General features: G+C 38.7%; 1 protein-coding gene across 2 annotated transcripts in view; it reads right to left on the bottom strand.

Moving 5' to 3' along the window:
* The window catches only part of RanBPM (Ran-binding protein M), a 250,198-nt gene that overhangs the window by 120,149 nt on the left and 111,237 nt on the right, over nucleotides 1–18,812 (bottom strand). For both annotated transcript variants that reach the window (XM_067140189.2, XM_067140190.2), the window contains 2 exons: nucleotides 4,552–4,716; nucleotides 4,196–4,386 (listed from right to left, as the gene is read on the bottom strand). In XM_067140189.2, the coding sequence (XP_066996290.1) occupies nucleotides 4,196–4,386; nucleotides 4,552–4,716 (356 nt within the window). The remainder of the gene's footprint in view (nucleotides 1–4,195; nucleotides 4,387–4,551; nucleotides 4,717–18,812) is intronic.

The following is an 18,812-nucleotide window of genomic DNA, read 5'->3' as shown; positions in this document are numbered from 1 at the left end:
TATCTTAACGAAGGCCATGGTTGCTTCCTTCCTAACCTGAGCCTTGCCCTATCCCATCATCACCATAAGACATACCTGTGTTAGTGCGACATCAGTGAGTATCATAATCTATTATCTTCATTTCCGTATTGATTGGTATTACAATATAAGGAAAACTGAGAAGTTTCCACCTTATCAATACATTAATTTATTTACTCTAAAGTGGTAAAATCATTCAATACCTGTTTCGATTCCTATGGGATCATCCTCAGTTGACACACGATGAAATATCTACAAAAACATCACATGTAAAAGATTGTATCTGGTAAGACTAGTTCAATTAAATTAAATATGAAAGTTGTTAGGTTGTTAGTGAGAAAGTATTTGTATGTGTGTGTGGCACGTGACCACACTGTGTCTAAGCTAATATACATTGAGGAGATCTTACATTTGTTCTCAATCATTGTTTAGGATGTTACTTCAGTATAGTTGTTTCATATTGATTAAAACATTAAAAATTACTTGTAAAAGAATGTGTCTATCTTTGGTTTGAATAGCACTAATTGGTTTGAACCTTAACGTCATATGAAACCTATATTACAGAACATAAATTAAATTTTTTTATATACACACACTATTAATTGTGAGTCTATTATGAAGTCCTAAAAATATTTTATTGCTTGAGGTATCTCACTTCATTGTATCTGTTTTTATAAAATGTCAGTAGGACTGTTTACACTTTTCAGATGTTTGAGGTATTTCACTTTTATATAGTAAGTCCAATTGGAAAGAAACATGAAAAAGCTTGTTAAAATGATACCTTTTTGACTAGAAACACTTGTTTATGGTACCTTATATGTCCATTTTTTGTGCGTTACGTCTACATTTGTTGATACCAGTACAATAAAATTATTGTTATCTATGATATATGTATAAAATATGATCTGACATGACAGGCCATTAAAATATATAAAATATTAATCTAATAGGATAGGACCAAATTTCTTATTGGTATTGTTGTATTTTACCACTTGCGCTAGTAAAATACATGATATATAATATTGAGGTTAGAGCTTATGTCGTTTTTCATCCGTTATAATTTATAAATTGCTACTCGTAATGAAGTTGTCTTGATCTATGAATGTCGTAGACAAAAGCTGCGTATGTTGTTACTGGGTTGAATGGTGACGGTTATAAGTTTGATTCGATTGAGTGTCGTGCAACTTGATGGAGATTTGAGTTGTACTTTATTGTGATGATAGCGTGGAGGCTTTCATATATTGTAGGATGTATGTATCTGTAAGCAGATACCACTAGCGCAAGTGGCAAAATACAACAATACCAATAAGAAATTTGGTCCTATCCTATTAGATCAATATTTTATATATTTTAACAGCCTGTCATGTCAGATCATATTTTATACATATATCATAGATAACAATAATTTTATTGTACTGGTATCAACAAATGTAGACATAACGCACAAAAAATGGACATATAAGGTACCATAAACAAGTGTTTCTAGTCAAAAAGGTATCATTTTAACAAGCTTTTTCATGTTTCTTTCCAATTGGACTTACTATATAAAAGTGAAATACCTCAAACATCTAAAAAGTGTAAACAGTACTACTGACATTTTATAAAAACAGATACAATGAAGTGAGATACCTGAAGCAATAAAATATTTTTAGGACTTCATAATAGACTCACAATTAACAGTGTGTGTGTATATAAAAAATTTTACTTTATGTTCTGTAATATAGGTGTCATATGACGTTAAGGTTCAAACCAATTAGTGCTATTCAAACCAAAGATAGACACATTCTTTTACAAGCAATTTTTAATGTTTTAATCAATATGAAACAACTATACTGAATGTAACATCCTAAACAATGATTGAGAACAAATGTAAGATCTCCTCAATGTATATTAGCTTAAACACAGTGTGGTCACGTGCCACACACATACAAATACTTTCTCACTAACAACCTAACAACTTTCATATTTAATTTAATTGAACTAGTCTTACCAGATACAATCTTTTACATGTGATGTTTTTGTAGATATTTCATCGTGTGTCAACTGAGGATGATCCCATAGGGATCGAAACCGGTATTGAATGATTTTACCACTTTAGAGTAAATAAATTAATGTATTGATAAGGTGGAAACTTCTCAATTTTCCTTATATATCAGTATCATCATTTAATATGACCATTTTATTCTGTTAAGGTCAAAAGAAGGGAAACATCTGAACTCATTCATATACAAGTAAAATTTTAATTATAGTATATACAGGGTCAATTTTGGCAAGCAAGTTGGGAGGTCACTCAGGTAGGCTGCAGCAACGAAAGGTTGTGGTCTGACAATGCAGTGTGTTTTATTTTATTTTTTATTTTAAATTTTTCCCAAAGCATTTGGAGGCTGCCACAAAGACAAGAGAATCACACAAATTTTGCTTAGGCACGAACCTATTCGTTTTAGAAATAAAATAAACAAGTGATAATTTTTTAGGTCCATATGCATGGTTTCTAAAAATGGAAACCGAGTCTTTTAGCGCAAAAATTGCAATGATAGTGAAGAAGGATTTTGGAAGTCTCAACTGCTTACAGAAGTGAGCAAAAATTTTGGGATGGTGCTTCTTGGTCCAATAATCAAACTAGTGAGAGATCAAGCTATTTCCCCTTATTGTTGTATTTGTGTAGTTGTGAAACGAAAATCATTTGTTGTAACTGTACCATGCCTGATACCACGTGTTGTTATTAATTATAACTAGCAATCAATATAGTAATGGTTCATGGTGTGGATTACTGTAGTCATGTCCTAGTTCCTGGGCAATGCCTGAACAGCCTAGAAAGTGATTCTGAGAGTCGGGATACCAGTTACTATGGAATAGGAGTGGGCATCTCGGACATATTCCAAATCATGACCCTCTTTGTGCTCAGGTGGCTAGGACTATACAATTCACCATGGTCCCTAACCTGTTAGAAGAGAGAACCTCACTGGGACTACATGTAAGTAGGGTAGAATCCTGCTTCACAGAATTTACCGAGCTCAGAACATTTTAAGCAAGCCTCGGACTTATGGGAGTAACTGTGTCCCACTTCCATTTGACAGGCGAGGGACTCCTTGGCAACAACTTGGTGACCGAAATAGAATTTGATGGGAAACTATGAACATTAATGGGTCTTATGGAAGAAAGAAAGAAAGAAAGAAAGAAAGAAAGATACAAGCAACTGGCTGAGTTAGCAAACAGTATGCATCTGGATGTGTTAGGAGTCAATGATATTCGGGTAAAGGGAGATACTGAGGAAGAGACAGGAGATAATACAGTGTTCCTGACAGGTATTAAAAAGGGAAAGCCAGTGTGTGGTGTAGGACTATTCATTGGGAATACTACTTCATGCAACATGGTTTATGTTAGGCATATAAATGAGCGAATGATGTGGGGTATATTTGGTAGTTGGATGAATTAGGAAGAGAACTGTATCACTGTATTCACCATGTGCGGGTGCAAATGAGGATGAAGTTAACAAGTTTCATGAAGCACTGAGTGAATCATAGTTTCAACAGCAGGGATAGGGTAGTACTAATGGGTGATTTCAATGCAAGAGTTGGAAATTGAGCTGAAGGATATGAAAAGGTGACAGCTAAAGGTTGGTGGAGACCTTTGGTTTGGAGGGGCCCGGGTTCGATTCCTGGCTGGGTCGGGGATTTTAATCGCATGTGATTAATTCTTCTGGCTCGGGGACTGGGTGTTTGTGTTTGTCCCAAGTTGAAACAAAGAGTATAGATCATATCCCACCTCCAAGAAGCAGTAAAATAAAATATTCACCAAAATGTCAATTACTGAAGACAACTTGCCCCCGGTCATTAACAATGGTATATACAAGCTGAGGGACAGCAAACCAGAATCATCTGTAAGAAACGAGTTCCATACATTGAATGAAACAGTTTCTTCCTTTCTTTCCCACCTGGAGCTGGCCACAGATGGGAGTTAGCTTAGCTACAGCGGGCTCGACTGCCAGTTAGTGGTGTCTCAACTGCTCGGTGTGCTTGTCAAAACTGATCCTATACAACGAACAATGAAGCGCACAACCAAACTTCAAAGATTCAGGTGTTAAAATATACTACCAAACTGATAATGCAATAAAGAATACATGAAAATGATTACTGAACTGGAATTAAAGGCTATGTAGTACATGATGATATCTTACTGGTAAATCGGTGAATGCAATTCCTAGATTATGCCCATTCTTGGTGTAAAAGCATGTATTATCAATGAGATTAACTCCACAGCCTATAACATCACCGGTGGTGAATGTTGGTCCATATGGCTGACCCGTACCAGAGGAACAGAAAGAATGACCGTCATCTCCATGATACCCATACGAATGTTTATCCCAACCTAAAAATAAAGCAAACATTGTTTTTAAATGATGAAAATAACTTCAAGATCTACAATTCAATAATTAAATGGTACAATGAGTTATACTAAGAAATTTGCAATATAAGTTTGCACTTGAATTATTCTTGTTAAAATATTTTTAAAAAATATTTAGCCTTTAATTACCTGGAAGTCTGTTCATGTTAACACCTTGTGCCGACAGCCCAATACCCATGTAGCCATCACGACCTTTACTTACAATCTTTACTTCAAAATAGTAGAGACCACAGGCTGCAGGTATAGGATGTGTAGCACGAACACTTGCTGCATCTTTGTGTGTTTTCCCATGACCTAACAAACACAACAAAACAGAACATGTTAGACAAAAAAAAGGAGAGAAATGTATCCATCATTCTTTGTATTCATATTCTATTGCTCCTTTACTTTTTCATCTGAAGTAAGGTTCAGGTGTTAAGGAAATGTCATTTCTTGTCTTAATTTTAGTTATAAATTGAAATTAAGCACAAATGACATTTGTGTGCATGAGCAGCATCAGGATTCCTACCTCAAATATTAGTCAGTGTTACGCTGTAGCAGTGTCAGAGTGTGAGAATAATATCAACAAGAAACCTTTTACTGTGCTCGTATTTTGGTGCAACTATGGGATGTCACCCTGAAATACAAGGATGTAGGCTATTTGTCTTGTTAAAAAACAAGGAAATTACACACCATCTTAACTATTGTTATCCAAGTCATATATACCATATATAAAACACATACATTACCTACTTATCTACTGTTACCATTGCTGCTCTTAGCCAGCTCAGGTAGTGGACCCTGTTACTTCCTTCACAGTGATATTTTCAGTGCCTTAGTGAATATCAACATGCTAAAACTTAAGTACCGAGCAAGTGGCCGTGCAGTTTTGCGTCGTGCAGATATGAGCTTGCATTTGGAAGAAAGTGGGTTCGAACCACACTGTCGGCAGCCCTGAAGATGGTTTTCTGTGGTTTCCCATTTTCATACCAGGCAAGTGATGGGGTTGTTCCTACATTAAGGTCATGGCCACTTCCTTCCCACACCTAGCCCTGTCCTATACCATCATTGCCGTAAGACCTCTCTGTGTCGGTGTGACGTAAAGCAAATTGCAAAAAAAAAAAAAAAAAAAATTAAGTATAGGGAAAGTACAAAGTTGAACTTGCGTGAAAGAGTTTGGAGAAGAATATTATATTACCAGAAGAAAAATAATTTACTGTCAAGTATGGGAGACTGAAGCAACAGCAGGAAAAAGGTTTCATGTACAACAGCACTACGACATGGTCAAACATAAGAACAATATCAGTCAGCTAACTGCTCAGCGCAATGAACTGTTGCTATTGTTTGGTGCTGTTAAACCTTCCACGTCTTCCACACCGTCACTTTCTCAGAAGATCAGTGTGAAAATATGGTATTGGCTAATACTCCTCATAACAAAATGAACAATGAGCACATCAGACAATTTACAGGCCAGTAGACAATGCATACGATTCCAGATGAAACCACCCGAGGAGAAACTATCAACCTTCGCGTTACAAAGTTGCACTTCAAGAAATTAGAAGCAGTGTAGACACCAATAACAAATGGGTCTCTGCTGACAAAATCGTGCATATTTGCAGGAGATACGTTGCAAATCTAGTAGTCAGTACACTACTGGCTAACCAAGAGATTTTTTCTTTCTTACTTCATTCTGAAGTTCTGGATATAGCAAATCATTCAACAATGGCATGAACCTATTTTGGAATCATTAAGTTAAGCGAGAATAAGTTTTAATTTTAGTAACTGATGCTACGCTATTTACAACAAAAGCCGCTAGGGTACTTAAGATCCTATTGCCTAGAATGGTGCACCTGACCTGCCTTGCTCATGGTTTGCAGATAGTTTGTTAAATTATTGTTTATTAATTAACCACCTATTCAATACATTGAAGTCTTAAAATTAGGATTTTATCCTTTTTAAATTAGTTGGAATGGGACAAGTTTCACCATTCTGCAGGCATCTTCAGCATTTGTATCGCCTCAAGAATTAAATCAGGATCCTGATTTGTTAAAATGTGTATTAGAATTTGATATTTATATACTTAAAACTTGTTAAGCAAGTCCTATGAAACAGTTGAAACAAGGTTGTGATAATGTGTTAAATTATTAGAACAACAGCCTAAGCTGTAATCAATTAACTATATCTAGGATACATAGTATAATAGTGTATGGTGACAATATTATGTAATCATAAAACTATTGTAATATCATTGTTTAAACTATAGAAAACACATTATAACAGGAAATACCCGTTAACTAAATGTTAAAAATATTATACAATGTCAACATTAAAATTATAAACACATCTGCTTGAAGTCCTGAGTTCGAAAGATTAACTTTAATTTACGACATTCTTCATAAAAATGTATAAATGTTGTAATTCACAAACACTGAAAGAGAGTTCAAAACTTCAATATATGAAGTTAAATTATCGTGAGCACATTATAGGTGTAAGCATCTCGGTGTTAATTGCATTTTGTTTAGAAAAACTTAGTCAATTGTCTGTGAGCTAAATATTGTTGTTGGGGTGCACTTTTTTTTTTCCTGCTAGTTGCTTTACGTCGCACCGACACAGATAGGTCTTATGGCGACGATGGGACAGGAAAGGGGAGTGGGAAGGAAGCGGCCGTGGCCTTCATTAAGGTACAGCCCCAGCATTTGCCTGGTGTGAAAATGGGAAACCACGGAAAACCATTTTCAGGGCTGCCGGCAGTGGGGCTCGAACCTACTATCTCCCGAATACTGGATACTGACCGCACTTAAGCGACTGCAGCTATCGAGCTCGGTGGGATGCAGTTTGTCAGGGCCTCTGCCCTTATTATGAATGTCAAAGAGTACCGTAATTTTCTGATCATGTTATGAAGTAATGTTAGTAATCTTTCTTTTTCCTTGAGTAGCAGGCTACCACTGAGCATATGGTTACAGCTGTTAGTAACTGCTATGATGGTTGATCTCTGTTGTCTTTTATATATCGTCGTTGCACCTGGAAAAACCGCTGTGTGAAAATATTTCAGCCCAGAACTCTGACCAGAAAGGTTCTGTCATCTAAGGTTCAGTATTGCATGAAATGTGTCGACGATTTTTCGTTCTGCAACACTTGTGCTGCGGGTTAGTATTTCTCCCATCATCATTCTCACAAAACGGTATTTCGAAGCGCAACAGCGGTATAATGTGTGCGTGCGTAATTCTGTTGTACACATTTGAGTGATATTTTGGGTGGCTTGAAGTCTTATACATCAAGGTGTCAGAGGGTTTTCCGTACATCCTTTTGTGATTGCAAGTTCTAGAATTTAATTCTTCTTTGTTTGCTATCTACTTAACATTGCACTAACGAAGACTGGTTTCTAGTAATGTTGGGATAGGAAAGGGGTAAGATCAGGGGCGTAACGAATGCGATACGGGCCCCCCTTTTGCATCATTATTATATTATATACTCTCTGCATGCTCCGCTACATGCACTTAACTAATGTTACATAATTGTGTAAAACAACAATGAATACGTATTTGGTGATGGCTACTGTTCGTGACTCTCAATGCTTCACAAATTTTGCAAATGGTTTTGAATACTTTTTGATTAGGACAGACTTTTGCACTGGCTAGTTGCCTACCACAATAACAATGTTTATTAACATTTCTCTCTCACTTTTCACTTCACTACACTCGAATATTAAGTGGTCTACTGTTTGGGGTCCTCTGTTGCAGTCCTCGGGACTGCGTACAATCCTAAGCCTGTGCAGATACGATACTATGTTTCCATGGCCGGTTACTATTGTTGTCATATTTGGCGTTAGGATGATTTTGGTTTTTAATCTACCTTCAATAAAACGTAAAAACCCATGAATAACTAATATAAATCTAATTACAGCAGGTGGGAGTAATGCAATATATTGTCAAGTTACATAAACAGAGGGATTACTCGTTATCGCAAGACTATTAAAAAATAATGCAAGCCTGTAATGGATTTTATTTGACTGCTTCCGTGGTTTAACGGCTAAGTTTCTGAGCTTCGAACCACGAACCGCTTAGATGTTCATACTTAACCTTAATTGGTTTCATTTTTCAATAACTATACTGTGTAATCGATACCGACGTATCGGTATTAATAATTTATTCGATTACAAAAAGAACCAAGAAGAACAAAATTAATTAATTAAAATGTATTAATTAATCAAAAATGTTATTGACTTTACGTCCAATTAACTAATTTACGGTTTTCGGAGACGTCGAGGTGCCGGAATTTAGTCCCGCGGAAGTTCTTTAAGGTGCCAGTAAATCTACCGAAACGAAGCTGATGTATTTGAGCACCTTCAAATACCGTCGGATTGAGCCAGGATAGAACCTGCCAAACTGGGGCCACTTAGCCCGGCAAGAACAAAATTACATTAAAAGCTGTTCAAATAAAGTTTGAAAAGTATCAAACCGTACAACTGATAAGCCTAGTCTATTATTAGGGTAGTCGAAACCGAGTTGACTGATTCCTATTACACCAACTTCTTATTGAAATTATACATTGCTGTCGAATAAATGTTCAGCAAAATATATGCAAAATACAACCTTGGGTGCACTACACAAAGTATCATTTTCTAACTAAAATATGATATTTATTATATCAATCTTTTCATTGTTGTAATTATTTTTTCAATAATTTGGTGCAGGTCTTTTGTGAGGCGTGTCGCGGTGCTGCGAGAGACGGCAAAGGCAAGCATTGTTTACAGCTGTGATGCGTTGCATCAGTACAACAAACTGTTGCTGGGTGCAAACACGTGGCAATTCCTCTACGTACAAATTGTAAAACAACTAACAACTATTTCGACTAATTCAACAAAACCGCTCTGATCATTTCCGTGCAGAGTGGCATTCGGCTAGATATACTTCTTTTGCGTAGAGTCTGAGGGGGCCCAACTGCAGGACTTAACGTTACGCCCCTGTGTCGGATATAAAAATGGAAAACCGGCGGAAACCTGTTTCAGGCTCGAGTTTTATGACTCGCCTACCGTGATCGCTCTACAGGCGTTCGTCACACATGCGGTCATTATAAGTGTGTTGAAGGGTCTTGTAAAACCATGCTGCATTCCTTTGACTGAGCCAGCACCTTTCACCTGCGTATTTCACACGCCGACTTTGTTTACATAGTCTTCCAGTTACGGATTATCCGTGGTCGAGTTCACACCATGTCGTCTTCTTAATTCGGAGTGGTGTGATGATGATGATGATGATGCTTGTTGTTTACAGGGGCCTAACATCTAGGAAATCGGCCCCGAATGGTAAATGAGACGAAATCCAATGGCAATTTAGAAGTCCGAAATTCACCCACTGACCAGAATGAAAACGTGATGAAGAATGAATGGATGAATATGAATTTAAAACAATCAGTGGATCCGACCCACAATACCCCACCTTCCCAGAAACTACATTACTGACCAAGTGACTGCTTCCAAAGCACAATCCTGAATCGATGATGCTTGTCTAAAGGGGTTCAAAATCCAGGTCAACGGTCCCTCATAATGGTGTGTATCGCTAGTAAATTACAACCATGGTATCTCTGAAGCTGCGGTACTAATCAAAGGTAGCGTAAATACACGGTGTTCCAAACATTATGGTACTACTCACAAGTATTGTACGTCGTACATGCAACGCACAGGCCTATGGGGTTTCTCACATGATGGCGTCATTCGTAGGCAACGCACACCCATGGTGCACTTCACATAGGTGTACTAATCACAGGGACTCTTACTATCCCGTGGTGTTCCTCACATAGTGGGTACTAATCACAGGCAGCATAAGCCCGTGATGTTCCGCGTATAGTGGTACTAACCACAGGTACTGGAAACCCACAGTGAACCGCTCTCTGCTGCTACTAATCACAAACCTATTGTGTGCCTAATATAGTGGTACTACTCGCAAGTAAAGGCGGCCCATTGTGTTCCCCGCATGATGGTGCTAATCACAAGTAGTTTCATGGTTCTAATTCAATCACCCCTTGGTCGCGTCTTTCAGTCACCTCTTACGACAGGCAGGGAACACCGTGGGTGTATCCTTCGTCTGCGTCCGCCATCCACAGGGGATAGAGAGAGGGAGAAAAAAAGAAAAAAGAAGGGATCCGTCACTTCGAAAAATGCAGTAACGGACGAAGAAAGGCAAGGGCCTCGACGGGCGTGAAAATGAAAGACTCCCTAGACCTCGAAAGCTCTAATACCAGCAGGGTCGGAAATGAACAGGAGGTGACCAAGGGAGGTCGGACAGGATATATGAAAGTGAGGAGCCTGGTACAAATGGTAGCAATGCCACGCCTCAGCTAAATGCCCCGTGCTCGCCAACCCACGCTCCCAAGTTGAAAGCCCTTGGGGCCCCTTTTAGTCACCTCTTTTTTGCGAATGGCTTTACGTCGCACCGACACAGATAGGTCTTATGGCGACGATGGGATAGGAAAGGCCTAGGAGTTGGAAGGAAGCGGCCGTGGCCTTAAGATACACTCCCAGCATTTGCCTGGTGTGAATATGAGAAAACACGGAAAACCATCTTCAGGGCTGCCGACAGTGGGATTCGAACCCACTATCTCCCAGATGCAAGCTCACAGCCGCGCGCCTCTAACCGCACGGCCAACTCGCCAGGTTTAGTCGCATCTTACGACAGGCAGGGGATACCGTGGGTGTATTCTTCATCTGCGTCCGTCACCCACAGGGGGTGCGGAGTAATGTCGAAAGGTTTGAAAGAATACGAAACTGGAGGTAAGTTCGGAGTTATTGGGCATAGTGAACTTCCTGTTAGTGGTTCAGAATTATATTCCGATGACTGTAGTAGTGATAATGATTCCAAGAATCACGAACAAATATTGCGCGAAGACCAAAGGACAGGGTTACAGAGAACATACGTCGCGATATTCGTTTTGGTGAAGTGGAATAATTCACGGCCCTCTCTTACACTTAACCACTTTAAACAATAAAATTTAAAAATGTAAACATAAAAGTAAGATATAGTAATTCTACAAAGAAATAATACTACGGACAGATTAAGACTAGGTTACAAATCAGTACGGCAATTAGTGTGGCAATACTAATAATATACAGAGGAAATAATAATAATAATAATAATAATAATAATAATAATAATAATAATAATAATAATAATAATAATAATAATAATAAAGACTGAAGTGCATAATAGATAAAAGAAAACCCATTCACACAACTTACACACGATGATACAACTCAGTTATATGTTCCCAGGAAAAACTTTCGGCAGGGCGATTGGAATTCATGAGAGGAAGTACCGTGCCGAATCTCCATTGACAGAGTATTCCAGAGTCTCGATGCGGTAACTAAAAGGGAGTTATTGTAGGAATTCGTTCGATTTAGTGGAATTTCGAGCAGGGAGCCAGAAAGGGTACTATTTTCATGGAATGAGGAAAGGAAACGAAAATTAGAAGTTAGCTAAGTAGGAGTCTTCGTCGAGAGCACTTGGTAAACAAGTGTCAGGTGAAAATTCCTTCGTTCATTTACGCGTAACCATCCCAATGTTTCGAAATATGGTGTAACATGAACGTTATGTTCAAATCTCGATTTACCTTCTGGGAGTTCAGAAAAATATTTTTTGAATTATTTGTTGAATGGGAATTGTATGAGCTAATAGCAAAACAGACCAATATTCATACCGAATATTTACTAAGAAAAACTGGCACTGTTGATACTACCTTGCAAGACACGAACGCAGGCATTAAAGCAGACAATGACACTGAAACCTTTAGGAAACTTGGGCAATATTTACATCTGAGTCGCCATGAAAACAGGCCAACATGAACATTATTACATTCTGTACAAAACAAGACCAGTTCTGCAATTTACCGAATAATTCGGAATGTTGTACGCACCTGTCCGGGAAGTCGCAGATGATGAAGCTATGACAGATTTCAAGGCAAGATTTAACTTGAAACTGTATCTCCCAGGGAAACGCACCAAATGGTGTATTGCTGAGAGTGGAAATGTGAGATTTACAAGGGGAAGGAAGAAACACGGGACCAGGCTTTATTATTACGAGAGAAACAACGCAAAGATCTATACGTATGGATCATTGACTACGAGAAGGCATTCGACAGAGTCAAACATGAAAAACTGGTAAGAGATTCTAGAGCAGAAACGGTTAAACATAAAATATATCCGCATCATACAAAATCTTTACTGGAACCAGAGAGCCACAGCCAAGATTGAACGACACGAACTAGGGAGATAAGTATGAAAAGAGGAGTACGGCAAGGTTGCATATTTTCACCGTTAATATTCAATCTCTATGCCGATCATATTCAAAGAAGCCTTGCATGATACTGAGCTAGGTGTGAAAGTAAAAGGAGCCGTAATAAACCATATTAGATACGCAGATGACACCCTAATGATACGCGACACCAATGGAGGTCTTCAATGACTGCTCAGTATTCATCTTAGTGGATTAAGGCAGGGTCTTAACGTCAATACCACAAAAACTCTGTTCGCATAGCTTGGGAGCACCACAACAGATAATCTGGACCCTGAAAGAGAGATCAGACGCCGTACTGAAATTTCCAGACTATCTTTCGCAAAAAAAAAAAAAAAAAAAAAAAAAAAACACGTCTGGTGAACTCTGCTTTATTGAACCCATAATTCTACGATGAGAAAAGTATTTTTTATTTTTCTCAATCTTTATTTCAAATAACAAGCTACTTTTATTTTTGAGAGCAGCCATGTTGCACTTCCAGAGCCTCGCTGTCGCGTGGGAACGAACTCACCCGCGGTAAGCTCGTGAAATACCGTGACACCTCGGTGGACTTCGAGTACCCAACAATTCTTCAAATTCACGGAATTCTGCGTAACGAGAGATTTTGGCAACACAGTAAATACAGAAATAAATAATCTAAATTATTCTTAAAACCTACGTGAAGACAGAACCCCCAGGATAAAATATAAATGCAGTTAAGCCTAGGTACAAATCAGCGTCAGATCCGAGGACTAACTCCACGTGCCAAGGTCAATGGATGAAGGAAACCCGCGAAACGCCCGGGCAGAAATAATTTATTTCACCTGTTGCGAGTGTGGTAAAATTATGAGATTAACATCTAAATAAATCGCAAGTCTGTCCGGAATTCTGGAACAAGTTTCATGAACATCGGTCTATTGGACGCGAAATTAGCAGATTACGTAATCAAGCTTAGTGGTGTGAGTAGCGACACTCCTAAGACTATAAAAGAAACCCCTCTCTGCATATTTCTCAGTGTCTGTCTGGGTTCTGAAGCAGGGGAAGCTTACGCCCGTCGTCAGCAGAAAATTGTATAAGATTGATCTACAAATAACTTAGTACATGTTCGTGGCTGTGGTCCACATCTTCGGTTAGAAAGGGAAGGTGATAGAAATTTTCTGAACTTTTGCCGACAAACTGTGAAAGCATAAGCGTCTGTTAAAGTAGTGTACATAGCAGATTTTATTGTATCATTTCGTGTGTGTTGGAAAGTGTTAAGGGAGTTGGGAAGCTAGTCAGAGTAGTTCTGATTTCGTTATCTGTTGAACACCTGTTGTATTAGGGTGACTGAAAGCCGACTCTGGGGAGAAGGGAGACAGTCGCAGTCGACTGCAGAACGAAGGAGGTTTGCCGTACAAATTATAACGAAAGAAAGTGCGCGATTTGTGTTGTCATTTAATAACGTGTGAAAAGGCAGTATTTGTAAGATTGATATGTTTGAGAAGATGATGTTCTTTGTACCAATGTGCGGCTAAGCACGAGGTCAGCTGGCGAAAATGTAGCCAGAATACTGGAGATGACGTCAATGCAGGTCTGTCTATATTTCGTATTATGTTGTAGTTAGACTTTTTTGTTTGTCCCAACCAATTTTTTTTTCAAGACGTGTGTCGGGTTGATATTTGTAATTATCAGGCGAGAACTGTTATAATTTTGGTCAACGTGTGAAAATTTTAGCTTTGTAAAATTTCACGTCAAGAAACTGTAAAATGCGACGTTTAAATCTGGTGTTAATATTCTATGAGATATTGTCCAAAGTAAGGAAAATTAGGAAAGCGATAATGGTAAAATAGTCGTGGCGAATGTCTTAATGTCAAATATCGTTTATAATAATAATGTCTACCGCGGGATAAAACTTTTCCTATGTTAAAAGTGCATTTATCAAGTATGTTTTACAAGGATCGCAGGCATTTCGAAAATTCCAGTGAAATTCGATAGAGTTATGTTTTATTCATGGGAAGTAAAATTTTGTGACATCGTGTATGTCGATAATACGGAAAATCGCGGTGTGTTCTTGTATTCTCGAGGTCCGAAAGTTGTAGTAACAGTAAAATAAAGAGGTGTATTTTATAATGGCTATTTTTTTCATAAGAGGATCGAAATGTGAAAAGGGTCTTGGAAATATAAGAAAAATGGATTGAGAGCGAAGAATTTATATATGTGGAGATGAGAGTGATAGGAATACTGAAGGTGAAAGGGAGCCTGGATTTTAAGTAATACCGCTGGGATAAGGCGAGGAGAATGAGTTTTGAGACAGGCTATGTTTGCCGAGGAAGGATTTGTGAGACAGGCTGTAGTGTATTCCGCTAACAATCCGAAAATCGAGACGACTACTGTGTGAGGCAACGTAGATTTCTAGTATGATCCCAAGTGAAAAACGATTCTAGTAAAGATTAAGAATCTTGGTAGTAAAAGTCAAGTGACTAGTTACGTAAACTCAGTATGAAAAGTAGGATAATGTGACCTCAAGGATAAAAGAGCATTTAGAATACACGGTTGGTGTTGTTTGACCGTGTACATTTATTGAATTTCGTTTCACTGGATAGTCATAGATACAAATATTTGGAATTGACGGTAGGCGATTTGAGGGTTTCCAATGCGGTAGTGATAATTATTATTTTTGGACAACATCCACTAAATGGTAGACGTGTGTTGGGAATTATTATTTTCTTCCCTAAAACTTCATTGCGCATGCTGAGATCGTGTTTGAGTTGGGGGATTGTTCGTCACGTACATTTATTTTTCGAGTTCACGTTTTGTAACGAGATAGAGACTTACTACATTTTTCGACTTGCGTTTGTTTAATAGTAAGAGACGTTGTTCCGTTGTGTGTTATTAGTCTGACCAGGTTATTACTGAAATGGCAGAGTTTGTTTGAAATTGCTAGTTCGCCTGATATGCCAGGGGAAGCGTAATACGACCCATTTTCCGCCCGGCAATACATTTAGGACGTCACATGTTATCCTTGGAGTATACTGATGATGAGACGTCCTAGTTCACGCTCGACGATAGAATTAGGAAGGTATCGTGTACATAGAGATTAGTGTTAGGATGTACAGATTTTAAGTGAGCCCAACGATAGGTCTGGGATGTCAGCTGTACATACTCAAGTCTCAGATTAGATGTTTTTTTGTTTTTGCGAAGTGACCTGGGCGAAGGTAGCATCTACAGTAAAATACGAAATATGAAGAGGGTTAGATCGGTAATAATGAGGCCAACTTGTGCGCAGCTCCAACAGCGGAAGGTGCTCCCTAAGATATAGGACCGTTATCGGCGAATGAGAGTTGCCCAACATTGGATATCGACCTGATGGTGATTAAATATTTTACTGTAATTCTCCATGCGTGTTGAGTTAAAAATAACTTTGATATTTTATTTTATGGACTTAATTGTTTTGTCGTTCTGACGTCCGTTTCGTTTTGATAGTGTGCATATTGACACTCCATGTATTGATGATGATGATGATGATGATGATGATGCTTGTTGTTTAAAGGGGCCTAACATCGAGGTCATCGGCCCCTAATGGTACGAAATGAAATGACAACAAAAAATTCAAAAAATCCACTGACCAAAATAAATAAAAATGTCATGAAAAATGAATGGATGGACATGAACCCAATAAATAACAAAAACAAACAAGAAACAAACAAACAAAACAACAGTGGATCCGACTAAAAAACGGTCATAAATAATAGTATTACTGACCAAGGGACCACTTATAAAGCATAGTCCTGAATCGATTATGCTCGATGTCTAAAGGGGTCCAAAAACCAGGTCTACGGGCCCTCAGTATGGTACAAGTCGCGAGTACAGTAGAACCATGATATTTCTCGAGCTGCGGTACTAATCAAAGGTAGCGTAAACTCACGGTGTTCCAAGGATTAAGGTACTACTCACAAGTATTGTACGTCGTAAAGGTAACGCAGACCTATGGTGTTTCTCACACAATGGCGCCACTCAGAGCCAACGCAAACCGATGAGGTTCCTCACCTAGGTGTACTAAGCACGGGCACCGGGATTCCCGTGGTGTTCCTCACATAGTGGGTACTAATCACTGGCAACGCAGACCCACGGTGTCGCTCATATAGTGGTACAACTCACAGGCTACGCCCAGACGCGTGGTGTCGCTCACACGGGTACAACTCACAGGCAACGCCCAGACCTGTGGTGTTGCACACACGGGCACGACTCACGGGTACTGGAAACCCACACTGAACCCCCCTCGAGTGCTACGAATCACAAAAATATGGAGTACCTAACAGAGTGGTACTACTCGCAAGTAAAAGCGACCGATGGTGTTCCACGCGTGATGGTACGAATCAAAAGGAGTTTCATGGTTCTAATCCAAGCATCCCTTGGTCGCCCCTTTTAGTCGCCTCTCACGACAGGCAGGGGATACCGTGGGCATACCTGCCAACTTTTAGAACCCAAAAATAGGAAGATTTTTTAATTCTTGGATTTCATCACGTATATTTCACCACAGTCTACGTGAAAATACGTCAGGATAAAAGGCATACATATCTACAGTTACAATGCGAATTGATCATTAAATTTAAAATCTTAAACTAAGAAAACATAAAAATGGTTACAAGAAAATGTACCTAATCACTCTCATTTATGACACTTACATACGAATAATAATATTTATGTCACACCGACGCACACAACAAAATCCATAATACCATATTTTCTCGCGTAATTAACGCACTTTTTTGACGAAAAATACAGGCGAAAACTGCGGATGCGTAAATTATTCAAGGAATTCAGATCTTTACAAATTATTTTTAATTCATTTACATTTAAAAGATACATCAAATATAATATAAAGACAATTGGTTCAACTCATTTGCAATTATCGTCGTACAGCGTAAAATTCCGGCATGAGATTTTTTCTGAAAAGTCAAATAGGGTACATTAGGTAAGTTACACACGTGGGTTTGAAATACCGACACTAGAAAATATTCTTCTCATTACGAGCTGAAAATACGACCTGAATGGCATACCGAAAAAAAAAAAAAGAAAATTATCCAAACGAGAAGAGCCGGGCATCGAAGGAGAGACCCTGCTACATTACCCCAAACCGTTCGTATCCAATCTTGTACGAGTGACGTGTCCATCCACCTTTTCTGTTGAATACGAACGTGGATCACTCGCGGAAATTTTGCTTTAGGCATTCTGCCATCAGCAAGCATTGCAGTACATCGTTGTTTTTAGCTTCCGATAGCGCGTACGATAACACTATACGTTCCTTTCTTATCGATTGTTCGACTTTGTGGCGTACGGAAACTGATTGGCGTCTGACGTGCGGTTCCTATAAAGGGAGATCAAATATTCCTTCATTTCACGCTTCTCAATCACAAAGCGATGACAATGGTTGAAATTATTCGTCATTTTTTGGCATAATGTTGTTCTTCGTCGAAGAGAAAGTTCATTTCTCTTCAGAAAATTAATCAAGCCTCGGCTAACCTTCAAATCCGAGATACTGATTCCATGTGCCGCGGCTATTTCTCATTCTTTAAAACACAGCATTTCGTGAGAAACGGCTTATCCAACATTGCGCAACAAAATCATATATTTAAGCAGATAATCCTCTACTTGCTGAAACTTGCCGCTTTTTGGTCCGCGAAATGCTTTGGGAGACTTGTTGGCCGCTTGAAGTGCACTTCTGTTACCGCGGTAGCGCTCGTTTCATTTGGACACTGAATACTTGCTGCCCGCTGCTTTATTCCCGTATGTTTCGACATAAATGATCACCGCGAGTTTCTAAGATGCAGTATTACTGGAATACTGTGGACTGACAAACAATTTTGAGATCACAGAATGTCCCATACCCGAAACACTCGTAAAACTAGTGCAGTGGGATTTCCTGACGGCTAATAACAGCACGTTGCTCTGTGTGTGGAATGCCTGCTTCGCGATAGGAAGCCTGCTATTTGAGTAGTTGGCATCTTTATTTCGAAACGCATCCGGAGCTGAGTGATGGATGTTCGAAGTTGTGGGTACGTCAAATACGTGAACATTTCTTTTTCTCCACTTTGGACCCAAAATTATTGGAATGCGTAAATTATGCAAGGGCTTTAATTACGCGAAAAATACGGTAGTTTTCCTTAGACG

This window comes from Anabrus simplex, chromosome 2 (assembly GCF_040414725.1).
Source record: "Anabrus simplex isolate iqAnaSimp1 chromosome 2, ASM4041472v1, whole genome shotgun sequence".
In the NCBI taxonomy this organism is placed as follows: domain Eukaryota; kingdom Metazoa; phylum Arthropoda; class Insecta; order Orthoptera; family Tettigoniidae; genus Anabrus; species Anabrus simplex.
Note: the sequence above shows the minus strand (reverse complement) of the source record. Positions and strands in the feature narration are given on the sequence as shown.